General features: G+C 44.9%; 2 protein-coding genes across 5 annotated transcripts in view; one reads left to right on the top strand and one right to left on the bottom strand.

The window, feature by feature from the left end:
- Positions 1-12,591, top strand: part of LOC139420919 (uncharacterized) — a 439,502-nt gene that overhangs the window by 133,665 nt on the left and 293,246 nt on the right. The window lies entirely within an intron of this gene.
- LOC139420901 (adaptor related protein complex 2 subunit alpha 1) overlaps positions 1-12,591 on the bottom strand; it is a 55,141-nt gene that overhangs the window by 21,138 nt on the left and 21,412 nt on the right. For all 3 annotated transcript variants that reach the window (XM_071171311.1, XM_071171312.1, XM_071171313.1), the window contains exons 3-6: positions 10,866-11,059; positions 10,398-10,527; positions 9,571-9,672; positions 9,157-9,416 (exon numbers count right to left, since the gene is read on the bottom strand). In XM_071171311.1, coding sequence (XP_071027412.1) covers positions 9,157-9,416; positions 9,571-9,672; positions 10,398-10,527; positions 10,866-11,059 — 686 coding nt within the window. The remainder of the gene's footprint in view (positions 1-9,156; positions 9,417-9,570; positions 9,673-10,397; positions 10,528-10,865; positions 11,060-12,591) is intronic.

The following is a 12,591-nucleotide window of genomic DNA, read 5'->3' as shown; positions in this document are numbered from 1 at the left end:
CTTAATGTTCCACTTGCGCCGAATACAACAAGTGTAGACTTTACTTACTGTGAAATGCTTACTTATAAGCCCTTAACCAACAGTGCAGTTCAAGAAGAAGAAAATATTTACCAAGTAGGCTAAAATAAAAAGTAATAATAAAAAGTAACAGAATAAGAATAACAAGGCTATATACAGGGGGCACTGGTACTGAGTCAGGTTGCAGGGGTACAGGCTAGTTGAGGTACTCTGTACATGTAGGTGGGGTAGAAGTGACTATGCATAGGTAACAAACAAAAAGCAAGTAGCAGCAGTGTGCAAGAGGGGGGGGGGGGGGGTCAATGTAAATTGTAGAAGCTGTTGAGGAGCCTTTTGGTCCTAGACCTGGCGCTCCGGTACTGCTTGCCGTGCGGTAGCAGAGAAAACAGTCCAATTGCCACTCTTTAGGTTTAGGAAGAGAGAAACAGAGACCGAGACACACAGAGAGAGAGGGAGAGAGTAGAAAGATGAATATACTGTGTGTGTGTGTGTGTGTGTGTGTGTGTGTGTGTGTGTAAAAGTATTCCACATTATGTTGCGTTACAGGCTGAAAATGTATGATACATATATTTCTCTCTCACCCATCTACACACAATACCCCATGAAAAACACTATTCAATAAAATATTCAAAACATGTTAGAATCACCTTTGGCATTGATTGCATCTTAGTCTTTCTGGTTAAGTCTAAGAGCTTTGCACACCTGGATTGTACAATATTTACACATTCTTTTTACATTTCTTCAAGCTCTGTCAAATACCAAGTTGATCATTGCTAGACAGCCATTTTCAAGTCTTACCATACATTTTCATTCCTAATTAAGGCAAACCCGTAACTAGGCAACTCAGGAACATTCAATGTCGTCTTGGTAAGCAACTACAGTGTATATTTGGCCTTGTGTTTAGGTTATTATCCTGCTGAAAGGTGAATTTGTCTCTCAGCGTCTGTTGGAAAACTGAACCAGGTTTTCCTATAGGATTTTGCCTGTACTTAGCTCTATTCCATGTATTTTTATCCCCCAGAAAACTCCTTGCCAAAAGATAAGCACACCCATAACATGATGCAGTCACCACCATGATTGAAAATATGAATAACGGTACTCAGTAATGTTGGATATGCCCCAAACATAACGTTTTTGTATTCAAATCAAAATGTATTGGTCACATACATAGCAGATGTTATTGCGGGTGTAGCGAAATGCTTGCGCTGCTAGATCGGACAGTGAAGTAATATCTAACAAATTACACAACATATACCCAATACACACAAATCTACGTAGGAATTAATTAAGACGAAATACACATTGACGAGCGATGTCAGAGCGGAACGAAAAAGGATACAGTAGAATAGTATAGAATACAGTATATACAGTTGAAGTCGGAGGTTTGCATACACCTTAGTCCACATATGTCAGAGTCAAGGCCCGCGGGCCACATCCGGCCCGCAAGAAGGTTTTTTACGGCCCCTGGGATGATCTTGATTTATTATTAGAACCGGCCCGCAGCAAGCCGGCAGCCCGCAGATCTTTTACACGCACCAATACTACATTTCCCACAATGCAAAGGTGACGCACCGAGCAGTAGGCTGCTTCATTTCAATATTTATTGGCACAGCAGTCGTCAGCATCACAGTAAAATTAACTTTCAGATACCCATCAAAAATGGCAAAACGGAAGGTGGATACTGAGAACCGGGGGTTTCAAACAAGGTGGGAGTCGGAGTATATGTTCACGAAGGTAGCTGGAAAACCTGTGTGTCTTCTGTGTGGAGAAAGTGTGGCGGTACTGAAAGAGTATAATCTGAGACGACATTATGAAACGAAACACGCGGACACACACGCGGACGCAACTGTCAAGGCCAGTTTTATTTTGGCAGAAGAGATCGCTAAATCAGCCCGGCCATTTACGGAGGGGGATTTCATCAAAAACTGCATGATTAAAGTTTGTGACGAAGTTTGCCCAGAAAAAAGGCAACTCTTTTTAAATGTGAGTCTGAGCAGAAACACCATTGCCGAGAGAGTAGACCAGTTGTCCATCAATCTAAAAGAGCAGCTTGTGAAAAAGGGAAAAGATTTTATTGCATATTCCTTGGCTGTGGATGAGAGCACCGACATTTCTGACATTGCCCAGTTGTCAATTTTCATCCGCGGAGTGGACTCCAACCTAAGCGTGACAGAGGAGTTTTTGGCTTTACGTCCTATGCATGGCACAACTACGGGGCATGATTTGTATGAAGAGGTGTCAAGATGTGTAAATGAGATGGAGCTGCCTTGGGAAAAACTCGTGGGTTTGACAACCGACGGAGCACCTGCGATGTGTGGACACAGGAGCGGACTGGTGGCGAAGATACGGGAAAAGATGCAAGAGGAAAACGCGACAGGTGAGCTGACAGCTTATCATTGTATCATACACCAGGAAGCGTTGTGCGGTAAAGCCTTGAAAATGGAGCATGTAATGAGCATCATCACGCGCACAGTTAACTTTATCAGAGCCAAAGGTTTGAATCACCGCCAGTTCAAGGCATTTCTGACGGAGTTAGAAACGGAGCATGGTGATTTGCCTTATCACACAGAGGTGCGATGGCTAAGCCAGGGAAAGGTGCTTCAAAGATGTTTCGAGCTTCGTGAGGAGATTTGTCTATTCTTGGACAGCAAAGGGAAAGACACAACACAACTCCGAGACGAAATGTTTCTGTGTGAAATGGCTTTTCTGTGTGACATTACGAGTCATCTGAATGCAATAAACTTGCAGCTGCAGGGTCGGGATCGTGTCATCTCTGATATGTACAGTACAGTGAAGGCATTTAAAACCAAACTGACTCTGTGGGAGACGCAGATGCGGAAAGAAAATTTGAGCCACTTTCCCAGCTGCCAGACCATGAAAGAGAAGCTCTCTACCAGTGCGTTCCCGAGCACACAGTTGGCTGATAAAATAGGTATGCTTACCACTGACTTTCGACGCCGATTTGCTGACTTTGAAGCACAAAAAAGCAGGTTGGAACTGCTCGGTAACCCATTTGCTGTTGACGTGGAAAGCTCACCACCAAACCTCCAAATGGAGTTGATTGACCTCCAATGCAATGATGCACTGAGGGAAAAATATGCGGCAGTGGGTGCTGCGGAGTTTGCCCGTTTCCTCCCCGGCACAATGCCCCAGCTGCGCATCCAGGCTGCTCAAACGTTGTCTATGTTTGGCAGCACATACCTGTGTGAACAACTGTTTTCTTTGATGAACCTGAACAAAACATCACACAGAAGTCGACTTACTGCTGAACACCTCCACTCAATTCTGAGGATTTCTTCAGCTCAGAGCCTTACCCCGAACATTGATGAACTTGTGGAAAAGATGGGACACCACCAAGTATCACCCTCAACCTCAAACAAGTGAACATTACTGTGCAATCACATATTTAGAGTTTTTACTCAGTTCAAGTTTAAAAGTTAAAATTTAATATTTGTTTTCACTGCATGTTACTTCTCCTTAAACAAAGTGTTGTTTTTGATTAATAGATTTTTGCACTTTATTTTTTTGTATTTCAATCCAATTATATTTTAAAAATATTTCAGTTGAGTGGATGATAGAAAATTGCTATTATTGTTTTTTCTTTGAAGTAAATTTAGCCCACTTTTGCTAAAATAGAAAATATAGTCTACTGATGGTGCCTTGAATACCGGTTTCTTTCATTTAATGTTCATGTTATGGGGATATTTATATAAAGGAAATTTGTCTTTTGTGTCTGTTGAAAATTAAAGATTACTGACAGAGCCATAAGAAAATATTGCTTTATTTATCTGATCATATTGTAATATATTTGTTAGGTTTTCAGTAGGTTCAATTAGGTTCACTAGACTATATGCGTCATTTAAAAATTTTTCAATGAACATTCGAACAGTCCGGCCCTCGTCTTGTAGCTGATTTTTTTATTTGGCCCTCCGTCCATTTGACTTTGACACCCCTGCCTTAGTCAAACACATTTAAACTCAGTTTTTCACAATTCCTGACAATTCCACAATTCCTTTAATCCTAGTAAAAATTATCTGTCTTAGGTCAGTTAGGATCACCACTTCATTTTAAGAATGTGAAATGTCAGAATAATATCTGAGAGAATGATTTATTTCAGCTTTTATTTATTTCATCACATTCCCAGTGGGTCAGAATTTTACATACACTCAATTAGTATTTGGTATTGCCTTCAAATTGCTTAACTTGGGTCAACTGTTTCGGGTAGCCTTCCACAATAAGTTGGGTGAATTGTGGCCCATTCCTCCTAACAGAGCTGGTGTAACTGAGTCAGGTTTGTAGGCCTCCTTGCTCGCACACACTTTTTCAGTTCTGCCCACAAATCTTCTATAGGATTGAGGTCAGGGCTTTGTGATGGCCACTCCAATACCTTGAGTTTGTTGTCTTAAGCCATTTTGCCTCAACTTTGGAAGTATGCTTGGGGCCATTGTCCATTTGAACATGGTACCTTCAGGCGTTTGGAAATTGCTCCCAAGGATGAAGATTTGTGGAGGTCTACAATTTTCTTTCTGAAGTCTTGGCTGATTTCGTTTGATTTTCCCATGATGTCAAGCAAAGAGGCAGTGAGTTTGAAGGTAGGCCTTGAAATACATCCACAGGTACGTCTCCAATTGACTCAAATTATGTCAATTAGCCTATCAGAAGCTTCTAAAGCCATGACATCATTTTCTGGAATTTTCCAAACTGTTTAAAGGCACAGTCAACTTAGTGTATGTAAACGTCTGACCCACTGACCCACATAAAAAAAACTGAAACCATATCATGACCAATACTTGGCATCTATAAGGTCTTATTTATGCATACATGTAAGCAATGACATGAGAAATATATATAAGTGAAATAATCTGTATGTAAACAACTGTTGGAAAAATTACTTGTGTCATGCGCAAAGTAGATGTCCTAACTGACTTTCCAAAACTATAATTTGTTAACAAGAAATTGGTGGAGTGGTTGAATTTTTTTTACTAATGACTCCAACCTAAGTGTATGTAAACTTCCGACTTCAACGGTACATAAGACATAAGTAATGCCAGATATGTAAACGTTATGAAAGTGACTAGTGTTCCATTCTGAAAGTGATTTCTAGTCTATCCCTATAGGCAGCAGCCTCTAATGTGCTAGTGATGGTTGTTTAACAGTGATGGCCTTGCAATATAAGCTGTTTTTCAGTTTCTTGGTCCCGGCTTTGATGCACCTGTACTGACCTCGCCTTCTGGATGATAGTGGTGTGAACAGGCAGTGGCTCGGGTGGTTGATGTCCTTGATGATCGTTTTGGCATTCCTGTGACAGCGGGTGCTGTAGGTGTCCTGGAGGGTGGGTAGTTTGCCCCGGTAATGCGTTGGGCAGACCGCAACACCCTCTGGAGAGCCTTGCGGTTGTGGGCGGTGCAGTTGCTGTACCAGGCGGTGATACAGCCTGACAGGACGCTCTCAATTGTGCATCTGTAAAAGTTTGAGGGCTTTAGGAGACGAGCCAAATTTCTTCAGCCTCCTGAGGTTGAAGAGGCTTTGTTGTGCCTTCACCACACTGTCTGTGCGGGTGGTCCATTTCAGTTTGTCAGTGATGTGTACACCAAGGAACTTGAAGTTTTCCACCTTCTCCACTGCCATCCCATCGATGTAGATAGCAAACAGCCGAGGGTGCACCCCCCTACAAGTCCACAATCATCTCCTTTGTATCGTTGACGTTGAGTGAGAGGTTGTTTTCCAGGCACCACACTCCCAGAGCCCTCACCTCCTCCCTGTAGGCGGTCTCATCATCGTTGGTAATCAAGCCTACTACTGTTGTTGTCTGCAAACTTGTTGATTGAGTTGGAGGCGTGTTTGGCCACGCAGTCATGGGTGAACAAGTAGTACAGGAGGGGGCTGAGCACGCACCCTTGTGGGGCCCCTGTGTTGTGAGGATCAGCAAAGTGGAGTTGTTGTTTCCTACCTTCACCACCCGGGGGTGGCCAGTCAGGAAGTCCAGGAACCAGATGCACAGGGCGGGGTTCAGACCCAGGGCCTCAAGCTTAATGATGAGCTTGGAGGGTACTATTTTGTTGAATGCTGAGCTATACTCAATGAACAACATTCTTACATAAGTATTTCTCTTGTCCAGATGGGATAAGGCAGTGTACAGAGTGATGGCGATTGCATCGTCTCTGGATCTATTGGGGTGGTAAGCAAATTGAAGTGGGTCTAGGGTGGCAGAATGGTAGTTGATATGATCCTTGACTAATCTCAAAGCACTTTCATGATGACAGAGGTGAGTGCTATGAGGCAATAGTCATTAAGCTCAGGTACCTTTGCCTTCTTGGGTACAGGAACAATGGTGGCCATCTTGAAGCATGTGGGGACAGCAGACTGGGATAGGGAGAGATTGAATATGCCTGTAAACACACCAGCCAGCTGGTCTGCGCAAGCTCTGAGGACGCGGCGTGGGATGCCGTCTGGGCAGGCTTGCGAGGGTTAACACTTAAATGTTTTACTCATGTCGGCCACGGAGAAGGAGAGCCCACTGTACTTGGTAGTGGGCCGCGTCGGTGGCACAGTGTTATCCTCAAAGCATATGAAGAATGTGTTTAGCCTGTCCGGAAGCAAGATGTCGGTCTCGGTGACGTGGCTGGTTTTCCTTTTATAGTCCGTGATTGTCTGTAGACCCTGTCTGTAGCCCCTGCCACATAAGTCTCGTGTCTGAGCCGTTGAATTGCGACTCCACTTTGTCTCTATACTAACGTTTAGCTTGTTTGATTGCCTTGTGGAGTGAATAACTACAGTGGCAAGAAAAAGTATATGAACCCTTTGGAATTACTTGGATTTCTTCATAAATTGGTCATCAAATTTGATCTAATCTTCATCTAAGTTACAACAATAGACAAACATAGTGTGCTTAAACTAATAACATACAAATTATTGTATTTTGCTGGTCTACATTAAATACATAATTTAGCCGTACTCTTCTCCTACTCCTTCTCTTTTCCTCTGATAATGTAGAGGTTAACCAAGGCCCTGTTGCCCCCAGCACCACACCTATTCCCAAGGTGCCCTCATTTGTTGACTTCTGTAACTGTAAAAGCCTTGGTTTCATGCATGTTAACAGCAGAAGCCTCCTCCCTAAATTTGTTTAATTCACTGTTTAGCACACTCCGCCAACCCTGATGTCCTAGCCGTGTCTGAATCCTGGCTTAGAAAGGCCACCAAATATTCTGAAATTTCAATCCCCAACATTTTCCAAAAAGATAGATCTGCCAAAGGGGGCGGAGTTGCAATCTACTGCAGATATAGCCTGCAGAGTTCTGTCATACAATCCAGGCCGGTGCCCAAACAAGTTTAGCTTCTACTTTTAAAAATCCACCTTTCCAGAAATAAGTCTCTCACCGTTGCCGCTTGTTATAGACCCCCCTCAGCCCCCAGCTGTGCGCTGGACACCATATGTGAATTGATTGCCCACAATCTATCTTCAGAGTTTGTACTGTTAGGTGACCTAAACTGGGATACGCTTAACACCCCGGCCGTCCTACAAACTAAGCTTGATGCCCTCAATCTCACACAAATTATCAAGGAACCTACCAGGTACAACCCTAAATCCGTAACCATGGGCACCCTCATAGATATCATCCTGACCAACTTGTCCTCTAAATACACCTCTGCTGTCTTCAACCAGGATCTCAGCGATCAATGCATGCGTCCGCGGTCAAACAACCACCCCTCATCACTGTCAAACGCTCCCTAAAACACTTTCTAATCGACATGGCCCGGGTATCCTGGAAGCATATTGACCTCATCCCGTCAGTAGAGGATGCCTGGTGCTTTCCTCACCATCTTAAATAAGTATGCCCCATTCAAAAAATTTAGAACTAAGAACAGATAGAGCTTGGTTCACCCCAGACTTGACTGCCCTTGACCAACACAAAAACATCCTGTGGCGTACTGCATTAGCATCGAATAGCCACCGTGATATGCAACTTTTCAGTGAAGTCAGGAACCAATATACACAGTCAGTTAGGAAAGTAAATGCAAGCTTTTTCAAACAGAAATTTGCATCCTGTAGCTCTAATTCCAAAAAGTTTTGGGACACTGTAAAGTCCATGGAGAATAAGAGCACCTCCTCCCAGCTGCCCACTGTAAACACTTTCACCACCAATAAATCTACGATAATCGATCATTTCAATAAGCATTTTTCTACGGCTCATCTGCGTGCTGGTCGTCCTCCCCAGGGTCTTGACCTGACTGCAGTTTGGCGTCGTAACGGGCAGATGGAGGACAGCGTCTACAGCGTCGTGTGGGCGATATAAAGGTTGTGAACAGAGTGCCCCATGGTGGCGGTGGGGTTGTGGTATGGGCAGGCATAAGCTACGGACAACGAACACGATGGCATTTTATCGATGACAATTTGAATACACCGATATACCATGACAAGAACCTGAGGCCCATTGTTGTGCCATTCATCCGCTGCCATCACCTCATGTTTCAGCATGATAATGCACGTCCCCATGTCGCAAGGATCTATACACAATTCATGGAAGCTGAAAATATTCCAGTTCTTCCATGGCCTGCATACTCACCCATTGAGCATATTTGGGATGCTCTGGATAGTGTACAACAGCGTGTTCCAGTTCCTTCCAATATACAACAACTTCGCACAGTCATGGAAGAGGAGTGGGACAACATTCCACAGGCCACAATCAACAGCCTGATCAACTGTATGCGAAGGAGATGTGAGGCAAATGGTGGTCACACCAGATACGGACTGGTTTTCCGATCCACGCCCCTATCTTTTTTTTTTTAAGGTATCTGTGACCAACAGATGCATATCTGTATTCCCAGTCATGTGAAATCCATAGATTAGGGTCTAATGAATTTATTTCAATTTTCTGGTTTCCTTACATGAACTTTAAGTCGGTAAAATCTTTGGAATTGTTACATGTTGCGTTTATATTTTGGTTCAGTGTATATATGAGAAAGAGAGAAACACACACACACACACACACACACACACACACACACACACACACACACACACACAGCGAGAGAGAGAGCTACTGAAAGAGTGAGAGAAAAAGAGATACAGAAAAAGTGAGAAAATGACAGAGCGAGAAGATTAAGACAGACACCGAGAGTGACAGATATCCTCCTCACCTGTCGTAGTGGATGATGAGTGAGATGGCCTCGAACAGGATGGCGTTCTTGGCGTTGGAGTGCTGAACCTTTTTGGACTTGGGTGGTTCCTGGGCCTTGTTCAGGATGGTCTCCAGACACTCCACCAAGCGGCCCTTCACGGCGCCATCCTCTGGTGGGGGGTAGCACTGCAGCAGGCGCAGCAGTTTACAGGACAGCCACGGGGCCGGGACAAAGTAGTAGGTGTAGTCCTGCAGGTCAGTGGAGGCTGAAGACACAATCTGGAGAAGGAGAACGGGAGGAGGAGAAAGAGAGATGGGTTGAAATCCTGGAGATAGAGACAGTGAGGCAAAGGGAGAATGGATCGCTGGACTGACATGCATGATTTTATAGGTATACATTAACACGTGCGCACATACACACGCACACACACACCCTGCTCAGACGAGAAACAGCCAGGGACACACAGGTTTTGAACTCATCTGGGTTCTTCGAGCTGAGACAGGTGATGAGGGAGATGGCTGCCGTGACAACACCCTGCGAGAGAGAGAGAGAGAGAGAGAGAGAGAGAGAGAGAGAGACACGCTCATCATCAGAAACAACAGTAACACCTAAACGGCATAACCTTAGTCTCAATGAAGTCAGTAGTCAGGTTCCAACATACATACCAGCAACCGGATGCATACATTTTTAGGCGAAATGGAAGAGAGCATGTTGCGTTCAACATTAGCTTTTGGACATTAACAAGGCGACACTCTATCTTAACGCCTCCTCCACATTTACTGGACAGTGCAGAAGATAACCTCTCCTAACAATGTTTTTTTTTCTCGTCAAGACCAGTATCTGAGGCATCTATTTTCAGGCATTTTCTTTACGTTAGGTTACACTGGCTGCATTTAGACATGAAGCACAATTCTGCTTTTTTTCCCAGCAATTTGTCTTTTGGCCAATCAGATAACCTCTGAAAAAGTGGTATTCTAGACTAGTGTGGATATTGTAACAGAGCCAGCTAGCGCCACCTATTGGCCTGGAAGATAAATGCACTAGCATAACTGATAAATCAGGGGTGTATTCCTTAGTGTAACAAACTGCTTTGCAATGGAAAACGTATTGCGAAAGCAAAGGTTTTGCAACAAAAGCAAATGTTTCTAATTAGACAATTCAGTTTAGTCGCTCCCCGTTTTTACTGTTGGCTTTCTAGTGAATACACCACAGGTGTGCTAGTGTTGGGCTCGAGCAGAAATGTATGGCCTTTCTCTTACCATGTGCTGGTCGTTGAGGAGGTGCACCACTCGGGAGGTCCACTCCCCCATCAGAACCAGGTCTGGGGAGGCCTTGTACAGACGCAGAAGACACAGGGCAGCAGACTGCTTCACACTGTCCATGGTGTCCCTGGCAATCACATCACAAACACAATGCTCACTATAAAGGACTACCAGTCTGCAACAACTCTGGTCATGGAAAGATATTGTCTGTACCGCAGATTTAGTCTAATCATGCTGTTATAACATATTAATACAAAGAAAATCATGTCCTCAGTCCCTCTCCCCTTTCCTCCATTTCCCTCTCTGGTCTCCTCACCCTCCCTTCCCTTCATCCATCCTTCTCTTCCCAACCTCTCCCTTTGACAAATGTTGTTGTAAAAAGACCTACAAGAATACAATTTGACTGACTAATTGCGCTCTCCCTCTCCCTCATTACTCCTCCCTCTCCATCCCCTCCATTCTTACCCAGCCACCAGAATGCGTGGGATCTCTCCAGCAAAGGCTTCGGCCATCTCACGGCTGCCCACGTTGGCGATGCAGTGCAGGGCCAGGCACATGAAGGTGGGGTTGCGGCTAGACAGGTCGTTCTTGATGGCGTTGTTGATGAGGCGGATCAGCTCGCTGTTGCTGTTCACCAGCACCGAGATGAACAGGTAGCCCTGAGAGGGGAAAGAGAGGGAGGGAAGAGGGAGAGATCAGGCAATCATATTTTATTTGTATAGCCTTTATACAACAACATTTGACACAAAGTGGTTCATGGTAACCCGACAAGCAGCAGCACAGTGGCGAGGTAACGTGTTAATTCCTAAAAGGAAGTAGCCTTGAGAGGAACCAGACTCAAATGGGGGGAGGGAGGGAGGAGAGCTGGGGTGAGGCGATATTTTAGAGGGATGAAGTGTAGGGGACAGAGGATGCAGTATGGAGGTAAAAGAGGGAGTTGCGTCATCGGAAGAGAGGTGAATATGATGAAAAGCAGAGCAGGCGGGGAGTGAAAGAGGAAATGTGTGTAGGGAAGCAGACAGAAAGAAGGGAAGGAGGGGAAGGGCAGAGAAAAAATAAAAAAAATAATAGAAAGTGAGCTGTAGGGGGTGATGGCAGGATGCATTGTGGAGGGTTCATCCCTCCCTACAGTATTCGTCTGCGTCCCAAATGGCACCCTATGGGCCCTGGTCAAAGGTAGTACACTATATAGGGACGCAATTGAGACACTCTTTCATGTGGCTGAGACTCAGAGACGGACTGGGCCATCATTACGATGCAGTCACACGGCCTGAGCCTGAACCGTGGCTGCCTGCCACTACCTCTCACATCATATTCCTTCCCCTTTACTTTTTCCACACTTTGTTATGTTACAGCCTTATTCTAAAATGGATTTAAAAAATAAATCCTCAGCGAAATCCAAGCCATTAGGTCGAAGGAATTGTCCGTAGAGCTCCGAGACAGGATTGTGTCGAGGCACAGATCTGAGGAAGGGTACCAAAAAAAGTCTGCAGCATTGAAGGTCCCCAAAAACAGTGACTTCCATCATTCTTAAATAGATGAAGTTTGGATCCACCAAGACTCTTCCTAGAGCTGGCCCCCCAGCGAAACTGAGCAATTGGGGAGAAGGGCCTTGGTCAGGGAGGTGACCAAGAACGCAATGGTCACTGACAGATCTCCAGAGTTCCTCTGTGGAGATGGGAGAAAGGCACCTAAAGGACTCTCAGACCATGATAAACAAGATTCTCTGGCCTGATGAAACCAAGATTGAACTTGCGCTGCTGCGCCTTCTTCACCACGCTGTCTGTGTGGGTGGACCATTTCAGCTTGTCTGTGATGTGTACGCAGAGGAACTTAAAACTTTCCACCACTGTCCCGTCGATGTGAATAGGGGGCTGCTCCCTCTGCTGTTTCCTGAAGTCCACAATCATCTCCTTTGTTTTGTTGACATTGAGTGTGAGGTTATTTTCCTGACACCACACTCCGAGGGCCCTCACCTCCTTCCTGTAGGCCGCCTCGTCGTTGTTGGTAATCAAGCCTACCACTGTAGTGTAGTCTGCAAACTTGATTATTGAGTTAGAGGCGTGCATGGCCACGCAGTCATGGGTGAACAGGGAGTACAGGAGAGGGCTGAGAACGCACCCTTGTGGGGCGGATCGGTAGGGTGGAGATGTTCTTACCCCCGGGGGCGGCCCGTCAGGAAGTCCAGGAC

The sequence above is a fragment of the Oncorhynchus clarkii genome, chromosome 12, assembly GCF_045791955.1.
Source record: "Oncorhynchus clarkii lewisi isolate Uvic-CL-2024 chromosome 12, UVic_Ocla_1.0, whole genome shotgun sequence".
NCBI lineage: Eukaryota > Metazoa > Chordata > Actinopteri > Salmoniformes > Salmonidae > Oncorhynchus > Oncorhynchus clarkii.
Note: the sequence above shows the minus strand (reverse complement) of the source record. Positions and strands in the feature narration are given on the sequence as shown.